Source organism: Amphibalanus amphitrite, unplaced genomic scaffold, assembly GCF_019059575.1.
Source record: "Amphibalanus amphitrite isolate SeventyFive unplaced genomic scaffold, NRLGWU_Aamphi_draft 000169F_arrow, whole genome shotgun sequence".
Classification (NCBI taxonomy): Eukaryota; Metazoa; Arthropoda; class Thecostraca; order Balanomorpha; family Balanidae; genus Amphibalanus; species Amphibalanus amphitrite.
In genome coordinates this window covers 441,880-463,128 of record NW_024881664.1, presented here as the reverse complement: position 1 = coordinate 463,128, position 21,249 = coordinate 441,880, and the positions used below count along the sequence as shown (strand labels likewise).

Here is a 21,249-nt window from a genome sequence, read left to right as displayed (position 1 = left end):
CAGCTGCCAGAGAGATCTACTCGCTCAGCAGCAAGAGACCATGATGAGGAGACCGCCAGCGGAAAGGCCGTTCGAACTACACATCGACTTTGCCGATCACGCCGGCAGGAAGTACCTCGTGGCAGTGGACAGATACTCCGGGTGGCTGTTTGTCGCCGACCTCGGTGTAAGCGCCCCCGCTTACACCGGTCCGAAGGACGATAGCAGGCGTCATGACGAGCGCACTCGCTACGCGACTTAGCGTAAATGGACGGCACGGGAAAAGGGCTTTCGGCGGTACCCGGCTTTTTGATGTCGTGTTCAGTAAGTAATGGTTTTATCTCTTTATTTAATTGCCCAACTCCTTTGGACACCTGATAGCGGATGTCAGAATAACAGCAGCACTCCCATTCATATGTTATTTCAGGTGTCGTCAATTACTGTCCGATTAGCGAATTCCAAGCAGCCGACTTATAAAGCACTAATGTCCTTTGTGTCCATCATAATCGGACCTTGTATGTTTATTCTGCATCAGATTATTTCCTGCAAAAAAAAAAATATATCTAAAGTTCATTTCTCAATTAATTCAAGTCAAATCAGATGCTGTTACTTTTAATGCAGGTAATACAGAATCATGGTAGAACACAGCACGGGCAATACACAATTCGCTTATGTGTCTGCACCTTTTACATTGCTGGTGCTTATTTTACAGGAGCCGTGCGGCGGAACGGGCTTACCCAGGACACCAACAACGGCCAGCTGGAGGTGGCGCCACGAAAGTGGTTTACGGGTGCCAGGAACCGCGACGGAGGCCGCCAGGAGAGGACACCACCTGGAGTTTAAGCGGAGGAGCAGATGAGAGAAGAAGTCTAGAGATGAACAGAAGAGAGGAGAGAGTTTAAACAGCATTTTTGTGTTTATCGATAATATAAATATTGATCACTGACAGTTTGTTTTGTTGCGGTGGCGAACGTTCAGCAATGATCAGGGGAAGTGATTGAAATAGCAGACATCGATTATATTATAATCATATTGAAATTAATTGTAGGTTCTGGTGGGAACTAAGATGGGCTTTGGTGAATATTTATTGATTAATACAAACGATGCTAGGGAGGTGAGCCAGCATGGGGCCCACCTAGGGCCCACATCTGCTGGCCCACGTGGACCCCATATGGTACCCACCTTGAGCCCATGTGGGCCAGCCCAGGTGGGCCACATATGGTGCCCATCTTGAGCCCATGTGGGCCAGCCCAGGTGGGCCCCATATGGTACCCACCTTGAGCCCACGTGGGCCAGCCCAGGTGGGCCCCACCATTTACCCAGGGACAAATTTATGTGGGCCCCACATGGGCTGCCCACATGGGTCTCACCAAGTGGCCCACCTGGGCCCCATGTGGGGCCAAGGTAATAATGTTGGCTGGGTATGGGTCCCAGCTGGGTCCCATTTCGAACCCACATGGGCTCCAGGTGGGATTTTTCGCTTATACCCATTTGGGTCCCGGCTGGGAAAGCCCATATGGGACCCGGCTGGGCCCCATATGGGTCCCATTTCGAACCCATATGGGCCCCATGTGGGATTTTTCAATTATACCCACGTGGGTCCCGGCTGGGAAAGCCCATGTGGGACCCATATGTGCCCCGGCTGGGCCCCATTTGGGTCCCATTTCGAACCCACATGGGCCCCATGTGGGATTTTTCGCTTAGTTATATCCATGTGGGTCCCGGCTGGGAAAGCCCATGTGGGACCCATATGTGCCCCGGCTGGGCCCCATATGGGTCCCATTTCGAACCCACATGAGCCCCATGTGGGATTTTTCGCTTATACCCATGTGGGTCCCGGCTGGGAAAGCCCATGTGGGACCCATATGTGCCCCGGCTGGGCCCCGTATGGGTCCCATTTCGAACCCACATGGGCCCCATGTGGGATTTTTCAATTATACCCACGTGGGTCCCGGCTGGGAAAGCCCATGTGGGACCCATATGTGCCCCGGCTGGGCCCCATATGGGTCCCATTTCGAACCCACATGGGCCCCATGTGGGATTCTTCAATTATACCCATGTGGGTCCCGGCTGGGAAAGCCCATGTGGGACCCATATGTGCCCCGGCTGGGCCCCATATGGGGCCATCTGGGCTGCCCATATGGGACCCAGTTGGACGCCCATGACAAACACATCTGGGCCCCAAGTGGGCAGCCCAGATGGGCCCCAGTTTGCTGCCCACTTTGGGCCCATATGGGCCCCATTTGGGAAGGCTGGCTGGGTACCTACCTACCTACGACATTTGATAAATAATTCACGAAAGTAAATTAACCCTCGCCCGTATAGGGGGTCGAACGGACCCACCCCCTCGGTTTTTCGCGAATAACTCGCGTAGAAAGCGGCCGATCGCGACGAAACTTTCAGTACCCTCGAATCACTCAATGCTACACAAACTCTGAAAATTTCATGACCCTGACCCGAATGACCTTTGACCTGTGACCTATTTCTTGAGGCATTGTTTGTCCGGTATCGCGATTCGGCGTATATGTCGGTTCGCATTAGCCCGCGTTTGCAGTGTTTTCGTGGTTTCAAGCGTTCAGACATGCGATATGATGCTGGTCCCATGCATTAGGGTGGGTGTCAACTGTCAAGGTCACCTGAAGGTCAGGTCAGGTCACTGACCTTTGATGACCTCGGTTCACTTTTTCGAGTTTTAGGTACATGTTTCTAGGCTAGTTTTTTTTTTAGCTAAATTCGAATTTGGCAACCATTCGAACATTTACGAAATAATTTTGGTGCCTTCGTAACATATTACGAAGCTGTCGGAGGCGGTTGACACCTACTACCAATACCCGGCAGGATCCCTACTTGCTGATTGTTGACCTCACCTGACCTGACCCGACCTGGCGTAAATGCATGAAGACATCATCTGTGATCAAATCTAACATGATATTTCGTGATCAGCATCCCGAAAAAAACCCGTAGCAGCCACACTACGACTTTCTAATACATAGGTCCCGATTTTCCCGACTTTTGTGTCATTGACCTGACCTGGAAGGTCAACCAATAACCTAGGACCTTAAAATTGGGTATCATCGGCTTCCTCTCGTCACGGGCAACACGTTCGTTTTTTCCGCGAAGCTCTAGCTCGATCAGGGGCCAAACAGCAAGGGGGCTTCAACGGACCCCCCCCCCCCCCCCTTAGGTATACGTTCGCGGCTGAAAAACACCAATACGGACGAGGGTTAAGTGTCGGTTTACCGACCCAATTAATTATTAATTATTGAATAAGCATAATTATAAAATAGTTCAGCAAAACTTGGACGGTTTATGTACCTAACCGAAATCAGAACAGAGCTCTGACCCAGTGGCCAGTGATGACCCTAACAATTCCCAACGTTGCACTTCGCGAAATGAGCAAAACACCAGAACAGCACTGAACAGTGCTGTTCTACACGAAAACCAGGACTTCCCTTCACTCGGTAACAGCCGGTACTTAGGTACCTAATAACGCCCCCACCGCCGACGGACCGGAGCCCCCCCCCCCTTCCGCACGCATGCGGTCACCATAGCGTCCCCGCAGGCTGTGCCCAGAGCATATGTGGTGCCGTCGTCGGTGCGGGAATGACCCCAGTAGCTCCTCGGCTGCCGCCCGGTGAGGCAGCGGATATGGAGGCCGTCACCCGGTCGCTGCTGATGATGAAAATGCTGGTTGTGGTGCTGGTGCTGCCGCCGACAGTGCTGCCTACATCGCAGCTCCTGACAGAACTGCCCGCCGAAGGTAGGTGCCGACGAGCTATTCACGTCATTTTTCGACACCTGTTGAGATAGGAGGTAGGCATATGTGCCTATAATGTGGTTATCAGGCCGGTGTGTTAACCCTCGCCCGTATTGGTGTTTTTCCAGCCGCGAACGTATAAGGACCCCCCCCCCCTTTGCCGTTTCGCCCCTGATCGAGCTAGAGCTTCGCGGAAAAAACGAGCGTGTTGCCCGTGACGAGAGGAAGCCGATGATACCTAATTTTAAGGTCCTAGGTCATTGGTTGACCTTGCAGGTCAGGTCAATGACCCAAAAGTCGGGAAAATCGGGACCTGTTAGAACGTCGTAAAGTGTGGCTGCTATGGGGTTTTTCGGGGCGCTGATCACGAATATCATGTTAGTTTTGATCACAGATGATGTCTTTATGCATTTAGTCCAGGTCGGGTCAGGTCAGGTCAGGTCAACCAGTAGGGGTCCTGCCGGGTATTCCTAGTAGATGTCAACCGCCTCTGACAGCTTCGTAACATGTTACGAAGGCACCAAAACTACTTCGTAAATGTTCATATGGTTGCTAAATTCGAATTCAGCACCAAAAACTGGCCTAGAAACATGTAAAACTCGAAAAAGTGAACCGAGGTCACCAAAGGTCAATGACCTGACCTGACCTTCAGGTGACCTTGACAACCACCCTAATGCATGGGGGCAACATCATATTACATGTTTGAACGCTTGAAACCACGAAAAGACTGCAAACGCGCGGCAAATGCGAGCCGACATACGCCGAATCGCGATTCCGGCCAAACATGGTCTCGAAAAGTAGGTCACAGGTCAAAGGTCATTCGGGTCAGGGTCATAAAATTTTCAGGGTAGGTGTAAAATTGATTAACGCGAGGGTACTGAAAGTTTCGTCGCGATCGGCCGCTTTTTACGCGAGTTATTTGCGAAAAACCATGGGGGTCCATTCGACCCCCCCCCCCCTATACGGGCGAGGGTTAAGTGTGATGTGACCACTGACCGCACCTATCATCCGGGAGTCGTACTCTTTAGCCCGCGCCGGGCCGGGGGAGGGGGGTGTTTGAACACCCATCCCCCCAGCGGTTTTTCGCAAATATATAAAAACGGCGGCCGCCGTTTTTGGCACACCTGTCCGTTCATCTTTTTCGCACATGTTGTGAAAATTTCAGATTCAGGTCGCCTTAGGTCAGGTCACCAGGTCACGCCAAGTGACCTCACCTCAGAAAAAAAGAATGCTCGTCATAGCTACATCGACGGATTGATTGCCTTGAAACTTTCAGCGATTGATAAGAGCAACCCCAGTAAACATGCCGACGTCGGCCCGACGTCGGCCGACGTCGGGGTGACGTCGGCAACTCGGCATCGGCATGCCGACGTCGGCCCGACGTCGGTCCACCCTCGGCACGACGTCGGCTGGATGTCGGATATGCCCGCATGTTCCGACGTCCAGCCGAGGTCCAGCCGACGTCGGGCCGACGTCGGACCGAGATCAATTGCTGAGGTCCGGCCGACGTCGGGCCGACGTCGGGGCGACGTCGGACCGACATCGGCCGCTGTTTTGACCGTTAAAATAATACCAGTAAAACGCCTTTTGGGCGAAGAACGAGCGAGCGAGGTAGTGAGCCCTGCACGTGCGGAAGGGCGAGAGGGTGCTTCCAACGGGCTTGCGCAAAGCACCCTTCTAACTGGTCGCTAGCGGTGTGCCAAATTTGAACGCAATCGGCCCAGCCGTTCCTGAGATCTGGAAGCGGCATGCTGCACGTGCGCACGTGCAAACGGGGTCCAAAATGACTTTTGCACGGCACCCTACTAACTGGTCCCCAACCGTGTGCCAAATTTGAGCGCAATCGGCCCAGCCGTTCTCGAGATCTGGAAACGCCCCCTGCACGTGCGCACGTGCGGTAGCACCCTAACCGCAACACATGGGAATGCATTGCCTGGTGGGTGCCTACCTGTATGCCAAGTTTCAGCGAAATCGCCCCAGTAATTACCGAGTTACTGAAATGGGAACAAATTTGGCACCTCTTATTGTTGTATTTTGCACGTGCACTGGGGCTGACCCACATGCATCGAGAGTATCCTATTTTGGGTAGAAGGGATGCTGCTACCCTACAAAAATTTCCGCAAGTCAATCGGCCAAGCGGCTGCTGAGATATGAGCCTCTCAAAATCACTACTTTTGCAAAACAGCTTGAACACCCTTGACTTTTCACGTGGCACGTGCCACGACGTTCACTGAGATGTATCAAAAGTAGTCAATTACGGGGTAGAAGGGATGGGGCTACCCAACAAAAAAGACCGCAGGCCAATCGGTCCAGCGGTTGCTGAGATATAAGCCTCTCAAAAGCGTTACAGGCCGGGCCGGGCCGGGCCGGGCCGGGCCGGGCCGGGCCGGGCCGCTCATACTGAGATTTTTCCGTTATATTGAAAAGACTCACTTCGCTCGCTGCGCTCGCTCGCTCGTAATAAAATACATGTTTCATGTTTCATAAAGAGCTTCTGTATTCAAAATATCCTCAGGAAACTCAAATCTTACTCCACGCCGCAACCCCCTGATCCGGACTGGACGGGAAACTTAATCCCTTTCCCATTTGGGATTGCCCGTAAGCTGAGCTCGCCCGTAGCCGGGTGCGGTGAGTGCTTGGGGGCTGCTCGGCCAATCCTTTGGTCAGGCTCAGCCCCGGCAACTCACCAGGGCCGGGCCCAGTTCATATATAGAAAGGCCAGTCGGCAAGTGTCACTTTGCCACAGTGCCACTTATCAAAGGGACACTATAAGCCGGAACTGTATTTCCACTGCCGCGGTCGGCACCTGCACACCGAACGACGCGCAAACCCGATCCTCCCCTCCGCCTGACCCCCACTGCCCGGCGGCCGCTGCAGATGGCCTTTGCCGCTGCCGGCCGCCGGCACATCCGAACTTTGACCCGCCTGGGCGCGCGCCAACATGAGCGAGCCGGCGAAACAGATCAGCGCTGCCAGTACACAGTACAACACAGTACAGACACTTTGGGAAACGTTGGTGCAGGTGTGTAAGAGTGGCTATATGAATCCATTGTGGGGTCGCCCTTTCCAATAAGTGTCACGTAACAGCAATGGGACCAGGGACTCTATATGAACTGGACCCAGGATGTCCGTGAACTTAGCGACGTATACGTATACGTATTCAGCGACGAATTCCAAATCACTTCAGATTCATGGCATGGGTTAAGTTGTCCATGCTGAACACGAATATGACATTTATTTTAACTTTTGAGCTGATCTTCATGGTTAAAATCCGGTTTAAATGACGGGGAACCGCATAACGTCGCGAAAATAAAAACCCACGAATTCCAAAGTATGTGCAAAATGTAGAGCTCATCCAGATCTAACGTCCGTGGCAAAATCCAAGCTCGTGGCTCTTTAACTTCATGGTTAAAATCCGGTTTAAATGACGGGGAACCGCATAACGTGGCGAAAATAAAAACCCACGAATTCTTAAGTATGTACAAAATGTAGAGCTCATCCAGATCTAACGTCCGTGGAAGAATCCAAGTTCGTGGCTCTTTAACTTCATGGTTAATATCTGGTTTAAATGACGGGGAACCGCAAAACGTCGCGAAAATAAAAACCCACGAATTCCAAAGTATGTGCAAAATGTAGAGCTCATCCAGATTTTACGCCCGTGGAAGAATCAAAGCTCGTGGCTCAACGCCATCATCGTTAAAATCTGGTTTAAATGACGGGGAACCGCATAACGTCGCGAAAATAAAAACCCACGAATTCCAAAGCATGTGCAAAATTTATAGCTCATCCAGATCGCAGAATCCAAGTTCGTGGCTCTTTAACTTCATGGTTAATATCTGGTTAAAATGACGGGGAACCGCATAACGTCGCGAAAATAGAAACCCACGAATTCCAAAGTATGTGCAAAATGTAGAGCTCATCCAGATCTAACGTCCGTGAAAGAATCCAAGCTCGTGGCTCAACGCCTTCATGGTTAAAGACCGGTTTATATGACGGGGAACCGCATAAAGTCGCGAAAATAAAAACCCACTAATTCAAAATTATGTGCAAAATGTTGAGCTCATCCAGATCTAACGTCCGTGGAAGAATCCAAGTTCGTGGCTCAACGCCTTCATGGTTAAAATCCGGTTTAAATGATGGGGAACCGCATAACGTCGCGAAAATAAAAACCGACGAATTCCAAAGTATGTGCAAAATGTAGAGCTCATCCAGATCTAACGTTCGTGGAAGAATCCAAGTTCGTGGTTGAACGCCTTCATGGTCAAAATCCGGTTTAAATGACGGGGAACCGCATAACGTCGCGAAAATAAAAGCCCACGAATTCCAAAGTATGTGTAAAATGTAGAGCTCATCCAGATCTAACGTCCGTGGCAGAATCCAGGCTCGTGGCTCTTTAACTTCATGGTTAAAATCCGGTTTAAATGACGGGGAACCGCATAACGTCGCGAAAATAAAAACCCACGAATTCCAAAGTATGTGCAAAATGTAGAGCTCATCCAGATCTAACGTCCGTGCAAGAATCCAAGTTCGTGGCTCTTTAACTTCATGGTTAATATCTGGTTTAAATGACGGGGAACCGCATAACGTCGCGAAAATAAAAACCCACGAATTCCAAAGTATGTGCAAAATGTAGAGCTCATCCAGATCTAACGTCCGTGGAAGAATCCAAGCTCGTGGCTCAACGCCGTCATGGTTAAAATCCTGTTTAAATGACGGGGAACCTTATAACGTCGCGAAAATAAAAAACCACGAAGTCCAAAGTATGTGCAAAATGTAGAGTTCATCCAGATCTAACGTTCGTGCAAGAATCCAAGCTCGTGGCTCAACGCCTTCATGTTAACCATGAATGGAAGAAATCAAGCTCGTGGCTCAACGCCTTCATGTTAACCATGAAGGCGTTGAGCCACGAGCTTGGATTCTTCCACGGACGTTAGATCTGGATGAGCTCTACATTTTGCACATACTTTGGAATTCGTGGTTTTTTATTTTCGCGATGTTATAAGGTTCCCCGTCATTTAAACAGGATTTTAACCATGACGGCGTTGAGCCACGAGCTTGGATTTTTCCACGGACGTTAGATCTGGATGAACTCTACATTTTGCACATACTTTGAAATTCGTGGGTTTCTATTTTCGCGACGTTATGCGGTTCCCCGTCATTTAAACCAGATATTAACCATGAAGTTAAAGAGCCACGAAGTTGGATTCTTCCACGGACGTTAGATCTGGATGAGCTCTACATTTTGCACATACTTTGGAATTCGTGGGTTTTTATTTTCGCGACGTTATCCGGCTCCCCGTCATTGAAACCGGATTTTATCCATGAAGGCTTTGAGCCACGAGCTTGGATTCTTCCACGGACGTTAGATCTGGATGAGCTCTACATTTTGCATATACTTTGGAATTCGTGGGTTTTTATTTTCGCGACGTTATGCGGTTCCCTGTCATTTAAACCAGATATTAACCATGAAGTTAAGGAGCCACGAACTTTGATTCTTCCACGGACGTTAGATCTGGATGAGCTCTACATTTTGCACATACTTTGGAATTCGTGGGTTTTTATTTTCGCGACGTTATGCGGTTCCCCGTCATTTAAACGGGATTTTAACCATGACAGCGTTGAGCCACGAGCTTGGATGCTTCCACGGATGTTAGATCTGGATAAGCTCTACATTTTGCACATACCTTGGAATTCGTGGGTTTTATTTTCGCGACGTTGTGCTGTTCCCCGTCATTTAAACCAGATATTAACCATGAAGTTAAAGAGCCACGAACTTGGATTCTTCCACGGACGTTAGATCTGGATGAGCTCTACATTTTGCATATACTTTGGAATTCGTGGGTTTTTATTTTCGCGACGTTATGCGGTTCCCTGCCATTTAAACCAGATATTAACCATGAAGTTAAGGAGCCACGAACTTTGATTCTTCCACGGACGTTAGATCTGGATGAGCTCTACATTTTGCATATACTTTGGAATTCGTGGGTTTTTATTTTCGCGACGTTATGCGGTTCCCCGTCATTTAAACGGGATTTTAACCATGACAGCGTTGAGCCACGAGCTTGGATGCTTCCACGGATGTTAGATCTGGATAAGCTCTACATTTTGCACATACCTTGGAATTCGTGGGTTTTTATTTTCGCGACGTTGTGCTGTTCCCCGTCATTTAAACCAGATATTAACCATGAAGTTAAAGAGCCACGAACTTGGATTCTTCCACGGACGTTAGATCTGGATGAGCTCTACATTTTGCACATACTTGCGAATTGGTGGGTTTTTATTTTCGCGACGTTATGCGGTTCCCCGTCATTTAAACCGGATTTTAACGATGAAGGCGTTGAGCCACGAGCTTGGATTCTTCCACGGACGTTAGATCTGGATGAGCTCTACATTTTGCACATACTTTGGAATTCGTGGGTTTTTATTTTCGCGACGTTTTGCGGTTCCCCGTCATTTAAACCGGATTTTAACCATGAAGGCGTTGAGCCACGAGCTTGGATCATTCCACGGACGTTAGATCTGGATGACCTCTACATTTTGCACATACTTTGGAATTGGTGGGTTTTATTTTCACGACGTTATGCGGTTCCCCGTCATTTAACACGCGCAGTGGAAGGGTTGCCAGTACTACGCCCAGTGGAAGGGGGGGGCGGATGTCGCCCCCCCTAAGATCTCAGCTCCCACTGGAGCTAGAAAGACGAAATTTGGAGTGTAGGTGGGGGCCATGGGGAACTCTGTTGTGTGCGAATTTCATGACCCTAGGTCAATATCTTCAAGGTCAAATGAGGTCAAATGTGGTCAAATCTGCCATATGAGCGACTTTTTTGCGTTTACACGCCGATAACTCAAAAAGTTACCGGCCGATTTTCTTTTTTCTTTCACCATACGAAAGATAAAACATTTGTGAGTATGTAAGTTGAATTTCTAGTTAATCCAACAATAAATATGGCAGTTAGAAGCCTGCTAAGGGTAAGATGTCGCCGGCTGAAGCGGGATCGGCCGACGCGGGAAACGCGGCAATCACAATTTTGTGTTTACACACTCATAACTCAAGTTGTTACCGGCCGATTTTCAAAATTCTTTGACCATATGATTTCCTGTACATTTCTCAGTCTTCTCACCAAATTTGACGCGAATCTAATATAATCAGCGGTAAGGAGCGCGATGTAAAGACGGAACCGTCCCGCCCCGGCACAGTCTACAATTCAGGCGGCGCGTAACGGCTAGCGCCGGCCGCCGCGCCGCCGCGGCGCCGCGGCGGCAGGATGTTTGACTTTACATCGCTCTCACTAGAAATGTTGTGAACCGATTTTCTTATTTCTTGCAGGAGAAGATCCGCAATTCAATTCTGGGCAGGTAGCCAAAATTTCACATTAATATTTTGATTGCGGTGCCAGTTATTGGCGAAAAACAGGAGGGGTGGGCGAAATCCGCCCCCCCCTTCCACTGCGCGTGTTAAACCGGATTTTAACCCTCGCCCTGGCAGGGCATTTTTCATAACACGGCCTGGCAGGGGGGGGGTCGATGCGACCCCCCCTCGCGATTGGCTCCTATGGCACCTAGAAACACCAAATTTGGTACGTAGGTGGGCCCACTGGAGTTCTCGCCCCTGTGCAAATTTGGTTGCTCTAGGTCAATATTTAGGGGGGTTTTGGGGGGTATAAATGTAAAAATTTCGCTAAAAACAGGTCAAAAGTTTTTCGCTTATAACTTTTGATCTAATTACGATAGAGCAAAAAGAAAAGCACCAGTGAACTCAGCACGTCAAGGCGCGTCGAATGATATACTTTTCAGCTTGCTTAAGTGTACTTAAAGTTTTTCTTAAATTTTAAGTAAACTTAAATTAATAAATTAAGTTCAAGTTAACCAAATTGCATCATATCGCATATCATTCGATTCGGCTGATCACCAGGAACACAATGATACCATTTTTTAAGCTCTAGCGTCATTATGTGCCAAGTTATTGGCAAAAACGTCATTTGACCTCAGTTGACCTCATTTGACCTGACCCATGGATAAGTACACCAAACAAAGAAGCATCAAATGACCTGCTGTTAAGTGCCATGGTTTCAAAGCACAAAAGTGATAGAACGAAGCGGATATCTCCAGTATTTTCCGAATTTGGTATTTTCCCATAGGCTTAACATTACGACGTAATGACCTCTAACTGACCTCAGGTCAGTGACCTCAAAAAAGCCGGACTATATGTTATACAACTCGGTGAACTTAGCATATCCTGAAAGTTTGAAGGAAATCAGTCAAAAACTGTGAGTTGGACAGGTGCAAAAAGAAAATTGAAATTTCACCATGACCTTGTACCGGTTTTTCTGACCTGGTGACCTGACCCAAAGTCACCCGGACCTGAAATTTTCAGGTCATATGTAAAAAGGTTGCCCCATAGGCTGTGCCAAATTTGGCGGCGCTGCGCGCCGCCGTTTTTACGCTATCTTTGAAAAACCTTAGGGGGGGCGCATCGACCCCCCCCCCCTGCCAGGGCGAGGGTTAACCATGAAGTTAATGAGCCACGAGATTGGATTCGGCCACGGACGTTAGATCTGGATGAACTCTACATTTTGCACATACTTTGAAATTCGTGGGTTTTTATTTTCGCGACGTTATGCGGTTCCCCGTCATTTAAAACGGATTTTAACCATGAAGGCGTTGAGCCACGAGCTTGGATTCTTCCACGGACGTTAGATCTGGATGAGCTCTACATTTTGCACATACTTTGAAATTCGTGGGTTTTTATTTTCGCGACGTTATGCGGATCCGTCATTTAAACCGGATTTTAACCATGAAGTTAAAGAGCCACGAGCTTGGATTCTGCCACGCACGTTAGATCTGGATGAGCTCTACATTTTGCACATACTTTGGAATTCGTGAGTTTTTATTTTCGCGACGTTATGCGGTTCCCCGTCATTTAAACCGGATTTTAACCATGAAGGCTTTGAGCCACGAGGTTGGATTCTTCCACGGACGTTAGATCTGGATGAGCTCTACATTTTGCATATACTTTGGAATTCGTGGGTTTTTATTTTCACGACGTTATGCGGTTCACTGTCATTTAGACCAGATATTAACGGGTGCGTATTATTTAGGCCAGGGTTCATAATGTCCAGGGCACAATGTGTCCAGTGCTCGAATTGGCTAGTGCCTTGAATTGGCCAGTGTTCACATTGTCCAGGGATTACATGGTCCAAAAGTGGCCAACTGGCTGCAGATAGGGTAAATTCAAAGAGGGCAGGGTTCATAATGTCCAGGGCACGATGTGTCCAGTGCTCAAAATGGCCAGGGTTCATAATGTCCAGGGCACGATGTGTCCAGTGTTCGAAATGGCCAGGGTTCATAATGTCCAGGGCACGATGTGTCCAGTGTTCAAAATGGCCAGTGCCTTGAATGGGCCAGAGTTCATAGTGTCCAGGGATTACATAGTCAACCCAACCCAACCAAACCTAACCTAACCTAACCTAACCTAACCTAACCTAACCTAACCTAACCTAACCTAACCTAACCTAACCTAACCTAACCTAACCTAACCTAACCTAACCTAACCTAACCTAACCTAACCTAACCTAAGGTAATGATGTTTGCCTACCAGGGATGAGGAAATAGTGTCTCGCATGAATAGATTGCAAGCAATAGTAAATCAAATATTTTTAGGTTAAGTGGTTATGCATCAGGCTTCAGGCCTTCGGCCTGAAGCCAGATACATAACCACTTAACCTAAAAATATTTGATTTACTATTGCCTGTAATCTCTCCTAAGGCATTGCCTTCGGCACTGCACTGCTTTGCATTGAGCTGATTCCGTGTTTCTTACATTATGACGTCACTTTCAGTGACTATGTAATCCCTGGACTGTCTGGACATTATGAACTCTGGCCCATTCAAGGCACTGGCCATTTTGAACACTGGACACATCGTGCCCTGGACATTATGAACCCTGGCCATTTCGAATGCTGGACACATCGTGCCCTGGACATTATGAACCCTGGCCATTTTGAACACTGGACACATCGTGCCCTGGACATTATGAACCCTGGCCTCTTTGAATATACCAATCTGCAGCCAGTTGGCCACATTTGGACCATGCAATCCCTGGACATTATGAACTCTGGCCCATTCAAGGCACTGGCCATTTTGACACTGGGCATAGCGTACCCTGGACATTATGAACCCTGGCCAGAATGAATGCTCCCCATATTAACCATGAAGTTAAAGAGCCACGAAATTGGATTCTTCCACGGACGTTAGATCTGGATGAGCTCTACATTTTGCACATACTTTGGAATTCGTGGGTTTTTATTTTCGCGACGTTATGCGGTTCCCCGTCATTTAAACCGGATTTTAACCATGAAGTTAAAGAGCCACGAGCTTGGATTCTGCCACGGACGTTAGATCTGGATGAGCTCTACATTTTACACATACCTTGGAATTCGTGGGTTTTTATTTTCGCGACGTTATGCGGTTCCTCGTCATTTAAACCGGATTTTAACCATGAAGGCGTTGAGCCACGAACTTGGATTCTTCCACGGACGTTAGATCTGGATGAGCTCTACATTTTGCACATACTTTGGAATTCGTCGGTTTTTATTATCGCGACGTTATGCGGTTCCCCGTCATTTAAACCGGATTTTAACCATGAAGTTAAAGAGCCACGAGCTTGGATTCTGCCACGGACGTTAGATCTTGATGAGCTCTACATTTTACAGATACCTTGGAATTCGTGGGTTTTTCGCGACGTTATGCGGTTCCCCGTCATTTAAACCGGATTTTAACCATGAAGGCGTTGAGCCACGAGCTTGGATTCTTCCACGGACGTTAGATCTGGATGAGCTCTACATTTTGCACATACTTTGGAATTCGTGGGTTTTTGTTTTCGCGACGTTATGCGGTTCCCCGTCATTTAAACCGGATTTTAACCATGACGGCGTTGAGCCACGAGCTTGGATGCTTCCACGGACGTTCGATCTGGATAAATTCTACATTTTGCACATACCTTGGAATTCGTGGGTTTTTATTTTCGCGACGTTATGCGGTTCCCCGTCATTTAAACCAGATATTAACCATGAAGTTAAAAAGCCACGAACTTGGATTCTTGCACGGACGTTAGATCTGGATGAGCTCTACATTTTGCACATACTTTGGAATTCGTGGGTTTTTATTTTCGCGACGTTATGCGGTTCCACGTCATTTAAACCAGATTTTAACCATGAAGTTAAAGAGCCACGAGCTTGGATTCTGCCACGGACGTTAGATATGGATGAGCTCTACATTTTACACATACTTTGGAATTCGTGGGCTTTTATTTTCGCGACGTTATGCGGTTCCCCGTCATTTAAACCGGATTTTAACCATGAAGGCGTTCACCCACGAACTTGGATTCTTCCACGGACGTTAGATCTGGATGAGCTCTACATTTTGCACATACTTTGGAATTCGCCGGTTTTTATTTTCGCGACGTTATGCGGTTCCCCGTCATTTAAACCAGATATTAACCATGAAGTTAAAGAGCCACGAACTTGGATTCTTCCACGGACGTTAGATCTGGATGAGCTCTACATTTTGCACATGCTTTGGAATTCGTGGGTTTTTATTTTCGCGACGTTATGCGGTTCCCCGTCATTTAAACCGGATTTTAACCATGAAGGCTTTGCGCCACGAGCTTGGATTCTTCCACGGACGTTAGATCTGGATGAGCTCTACATTTTGCATATACCTTGGAATTCGTGGGTTTTTATTTTCGCGACGTTATGCGGTTCCCTGTCATTTAAACCAGATATTAACCATGAAGTTAAAGAGCCACGAACTTTGATTCTTCCACGGACGTTAGATCTGGATGAGCTCTACATTTTGCACATACTTTGGAATTCGTGGGTTTTTATTTTCGCCACGTTATGCGGTTCCCCGTCATTTAAACCGGATTTTAACCATGACGGCGTTGAGCCACGAGCTTGGATGCTTCCACGGACGTAAGATCTGGATAAGCTCTACATTTTGCACATACCTTGGAATTCGTGGGTTTTTATATTCGCGACGTTATGCGGTTCCCCGTCATTTAAACCAGATATTAACCATGAAGTTAAAGAGCCACGAACTTGGGTTATTCCACGGACGTTAGATCTGGATGAGCTCTACATTTTGCACATACTTTGGAATTCGTGGGTTTTATTTTCGCGACGTTATGCGGTTCCCCGTCATTTAAACCGGATTTTAACCATGAAGATCAGCTCAAAAGTTAAAATAAATGTCATATTCGTGTTCAGCAGGGTCAACTTAACTAATGCCATGAATCTGAAGTGATTTGGAATTCGTCGCTGAATACGTATACGTATACGTCGCTAAGTTCACGGACATCGGGGGTGCTCGCCAAGAAGACCAATGTCTCCATCCTATGATCCTTCCGGGTCTGAAATGGTCTTGTCAGACCGAAAAAGCATAACCCAACAAAACAAACCAAATTAGTCATCTGGCTGCGTGGTGTAGTGGTTAGCGCACTAACCTCGCGTTTGAATGACATGGGGTTCGAATCCCATCGCCGGCTGATCCTTTTGGCGTGTTGTCCCAGTAAACATGTCGACGTCGGCGACTGGGGGGCTCGAATCTCGCCGCCGGTTGATTTTTTTTGCGCCTTGTCCCAATAAACATGCCGACGTCGGCCCCGTCGGTCCAACGACAAACGATCTCGTCAACCTCGGCAAACGATATCGGCCCGACGTCGGCTCGACGTCGGCTGGACTTCGGCTGGACGTCGGAACATGCGGGCATATCCGACGTCCAGCCGATGTCGGGCCGAGGTTGAACCGACGTTGGGCCGACGTCGGGCCGAGCCTCGGCCCGACGTCGGGCCGACGTCGGCATGTTTACTGGGACATTATCTGTAAATTGTTAATCTCGGAATTCTGATATCGGTGACCTTAGGTCAGGTCAATTTTGCGGCCTCTCCATTATAAGTCAATGGGAGAAAATTGAAAAGCGTCTATTTTGCACGAACGCTATTCTAGACACTCTCAAACATCGAGATGTACCTACGTAATATTGACACACTGAACCGGAAAATGGCAACTGTGGCCCCTCGTTATGTCCACGAGGTCATCTCAGGTCACGAATAGAATCTAACAGTTTTTCGCTAATAACTTCTGATCGAGACGTGCTAGAGCGTTGAAAACGCCGTAGATGTGGTCGGCTCGACGTTGCGGATCGACTGATATGCAACATGACCTTTTTTCCGGTCAGGTCATGACCTTGACCTGAGGTCAATTTTCAAGTTGACCTTTAACCCGCGCCCCGCTGGGCTATTCAGCCATACGCGCCCTGCTGGGGGGGGGGGGGCAGATTCTGCCCCCCGGTCTAACTTCCGAACCGATGGTCGTAGAAAGACGGGGAAAACGGCACTCGAAAGCTCTCAACAAGGCGGATCTTAAGAGCCTAATTTTTTTGCTTAAGTAGGTCAGAGGTCAGGTCAAGGTCAGGTCAAGGGTACAAAATGCAAGTTTCTACAGTATCGGCCTTGCACCGTAGTTGCCGAAGAATGGACTGAGACTGATTGCCCAAAACGTGTTCTTAGATTACCAAGACAATATTCGTTGCATACAATGTCATTCAAAGGTCAAGGTCAAGGTCAGGTCAGGTCAGGTCACCAAAAACAAAATATAGAAAAGGGCATGTGCGACACATGTTTTATGGGTCATTTTACTCATAGAATTCAATAGGCACACTCAATAAGTGATATGGACCACCTCTGGATGAATTTCAGGTCGAGGTCAGGTCAAGGTCAGGTCAAGTGAGGTCAAATTTTGAAGTTGGTTGTTAAGGCCTAAAAAGGTGTCTATCTGATGCAGTTTTTCACGGCGAATCGAATGGTGCAACTTTTGTTTCCGTAATCCGTACGAGGTCTAGAACTTCCCAAAAAGCATTTTTCAAAATTTTTGTGTGTCATGACGTCATAAAATTTTGAATAACTCCCACATTTTTGAACTGATTCTTCTAAAAATTGGTATTTAGGTGCACATAGACCACTTCTCTGACATATATTCCGGTTTTTTCGATACACTCAAAATTTTGGATTTTATATTTATAATCCCAAAAAAGTTAATTTTTTGAAGAAAAAAAATTGGGCCAAAATCCAAAATTTTCAAAAAACCGAGATAGCCATTTGATAGACAAAGTAAAATCACGTATAACCTTTTTTGTTACGTCTTGATTTCTTTAAAAATGAAGATGTTAGCGGCGTTTGAAATTTTACCGTTTTTTAGGCGAAAATGGCGAACATGACGTAACTAAAACGTCGATTTCTCAAAAAAAAAATTCCGACGGATTTCGCTCACATTTTCAGGGAACGTGTCAAATTGATGTATGATAAGGTACTGAAAGTTTGACGTCGTTGGCGTAACGCGTTTAGAAGTTTTTGGCGAAAAACGAGAGGGGGGCAGATTCTGCCCCCCCCCCAGCGGGGCACGGAATAAAGGTCAAATTATAATTCATTCGACGCGTCTCGACGAGAGGAACACGATAGGTACTGGCAAAAAGTAATGTCATGGTTCTTTTGAGTCAAAAGCTATTGCCGAAAAAAACGTTTTTCGTAAAAACGGCTATGTTTTAGTTTTTGCCCTCTGGAGGCTAAACCGTTGACCTGAGGTCAAATCTGAGAACGTTACTCAGAAAGGTCTGTAAAAGGGCTATCGAATGCGCTTTTCCGCGGCGCTGTAGCTCTATCGGTTCCCGAAATAGCCGTTGGCAGTTTCCAAAATGTTGAAATAGTAGGTACCTAAATATTTTACCTTTGGTGACCTCTGGTGACCTGACCTTTGACCTGACCCAAAAATGACCGAAGTGTTTTCGTCCTTATTTTGGACGTTTTTTCGATTGCCTCTTGCGTATCGCTACGTGGCCCAGGAGCCGAGTTAGAAGGGGGGGGGGGTTCAGACACCCCCCCCCCGGCCCGGCGCGGAATCTCAGAGCACCGGCCCGGCGCGGGTTAACCTGCGCCCGGTGGGGTCTGTTTATAACGCGACCTAACGGGGGCTATTCCCCCCCCCCCTCATATCTCCGAAACTACTGGACGGATCCGCAAAATTCAAGCGGCGTTCAAAAGCCCTGTCAAATATGTCGAAAGTGACGATCGGCGCAGCGGTTCTGGAGATATATCCAAAGGTCTGGAGGGGGGGGGCAAAATAGCCCCCCCCCCCTCCACCAGGGCGCGGGTAAATGTCCGTGCCGATGTGAGATGTCAGTGTTAGTGTCAGTGTCCTACACCGTGTACTGACGTCAGTGTCCGTGCTGAATACTGATGTCACAGTCACGGTGACAGTAGGAACTGACGCTAAGCTATAGTGTCCCTGGTCCCGGTGCTGTATGCGACTAATACGGCGTCCTCTGCCCTCCGGCAGGCGGGTGCCGCTCGGAGCCGCTGTCGGCCGCGCTGGCCGCCCTCCTGACGTTGAACCCGCCGTCCGAGGTCACCATCGTCGGCACCGACAGCGGTCGGGAGGCGGCCGGCTGCCTGACGCGCCGCCTCTGGGCCGCCGGCGTGGCCACGGCGCACGAGACGGCGTCCTCCGAGCACGGCGGCGGCACGCTGGCCGTGCTCGGTACGGCCCGGGACGTGGCGGCGGCGTACCGGCGCGTGCGGCCGCCGGGGCCCGTCCACCGGACCGCCTGGTTCGTGGCCGTGCTCGGCAATGTGTCCGAGGTGGCGGCGCCGCTGGCCGGGGCGCTGCACGAGTCGCAGCGCGTCACCGTGGCGCTGTGCCCGTCGGCGGCCGGCTCGCCGTGCGCGCTGCTGGCCTCCTCCTCTCCGGGCGACGGCTCGGTGCGTCTGTCGGCGGTGGGCGCCGTCACCGACGGCCGGGTGACGCTGTCGGCGCCGCCGCCCGACTGGCGGCTGCGCCACCTCGGCGGACGGCCGCTGCGAGTGGCGCTCACCACCGCCGGAGCTCCGTCCGAGCCGTGCACTCATGACCTGTTCGGCTACCGGCCGCTGCCCGACGGCGGCGCCCACTTCTGCGGCTACCTCGGGGAGACGTTCGCGCTGCTCGCGGCACACCTGCGATTCCGGATAGAGGCGAAGATTATTGGCGGCTGTGGCATGACCCTCACCAACGGCTCGGCCTACGGTCGGCTGGCGGCACTGCAGCGCGGCGAGGCCGACATCGGGGTGGGCAGCTGCACCGTCATGTACGAGCGGGTGCGCGCCGTCGACATGGCCGAGTGGCATTGGACCGGTACCACCACGTTCGCGTCTGCGTCGCTCCGACCGGCCAGCTCGGCGTTCTTGCTGTTCGAGGTGTATCGTCCGGCGGTGTGGGCGCTGGTGCTGGCGCTGGCGCCGGCGGCGGCCGCGCTGCGCTGGCTGACGGCCGCCGCCGAGCGCCGCTGTCGGCTGCCCAGCCGCCGGCAGCGCTGGTCGCCGCTGCTGCTCGAGTCGGTGGCGCTGCTCTCCGGCCAGGGCGTGTCGGCGCGCGGCGCCGGCGCCGCCGGCCGCACGGTCGTCTTCTTCCTGTATGTGGTGACGGTGACGCTGGCGGCCGTGTACGCCGGCAACCTGACCGCCTTCCTGTCGCTGCCGCGCTGGCAGCCGCCGCTCGACTCGCTCGAGCAGCTGGCCGACTCGGACGTGCAGCCGCACGTGGTGCGCGGCCACAGTCAGTTCCACATGTTCCAGAACCAGACCACCGGAGCGCGCGGACGCATCTGGGCCAAAATGACCGCCTGTCCCGATTGCATCCACCGCTCAACCACGTCCACATACACCACATCCTTTCTGAAACGAATCGCCTGCGGGGAGGCCGTCCTGTTTCAAAGTCCTCGTTCGCTGATCAATCGCGCCCACCGCTTGATGGAGGAAACTGGTCAGACCAGCGAACGCTGCCCGTTCCACCTGGCTCGCGAGAACCTGCGGCGCGACTTTTACGCCATGATGTTGCAGAAGAACAGCATGTACACGCCGCTGCTGGACGACTCGATCCGGTGGCTGAAGCAGTTCGGCATCGTCCAGTACCTGTACCGTCGTAACGTTCCGTCCCGGTGCGGCGGCCCGGCGACCGGAGCCGCCGTCTCCGCCGCCCCCAAAATGAACCTCTCCGTGCTGCGCGGCCCGTTCTTCTGCTGGATGGGCGGCATGGCGCTGGCGTGCGTGGCATTCTTCGTAGAAAGACTGTCAGCGTTTGGAAGCAGCAAACCGACGGTGCTTCAAGGGAATGTGAAATAGTGGTAGCTGGTAGTGTAAAGAGACGAAATTTATGGGAAGGGTATGGTAACCATGTTGAAAAGTGCGTGATAGGGAACTAGATGGCTGCTGATTACCCAGACGCAAGTCCAGCAGATGAAGCGCTGGCTATCAGGGTCCGCAAGGCATTCAGCACAGACGGCCAGATCAAATACTGATGGGAAAAGATAGTCAAAGATAATGAAGCTCACACGTCGGATATCTAGTAGAAAGAGCTGCTTCTTGAATGTGTCGCATTCCACTCGCGGCGCGACACTATCTATTGCATTGCTTAGCTGATGAAACAC

The 21,249-nt window shown here is 49.9% G+C and overlaps 1 protein-coding gene across 1 annotated transcript; it reads left to right on the top strand.

The window, feature by feature from the left end:
* Positions 1-3,627: 3,627 nt before the first annotated feature.
* On the top strand, positions 3,628-21,249 carry LOC122383639 (glutamate receptor 2-like). The gene is made up of 2 exons (XM_043370278.1): positions 3,628-3,739; positions 19,125-21,249. The coding sequence occupies exons 1-2, from the start codon at positions 3,628-3,630 to the stop codon at positions 20,942-20,944; spliced, it is 1,932 nt and encodes a 643-aa protein (XP_043226213.1). The 3' UTR covers positions 20,945-21,249.

Bases quoted from the DNA above. Each gene is read 5' to 3' on its own strand.
- LOC122383639 (XM_043370278.1), top strand. From the start codon at position 3,628: ATGGAGGCCGTCACCCGGTCGCTGCTGATGATGAAAATGCTGGTTGTG. The intron at 3,740-19,124 runs GTAGGTGCCGAC...GCCCTCCGGCAG, and splicing joins GACAGAACTGCCCGCCGAAG to GCGGGTGCCGCTCGGAGCCG.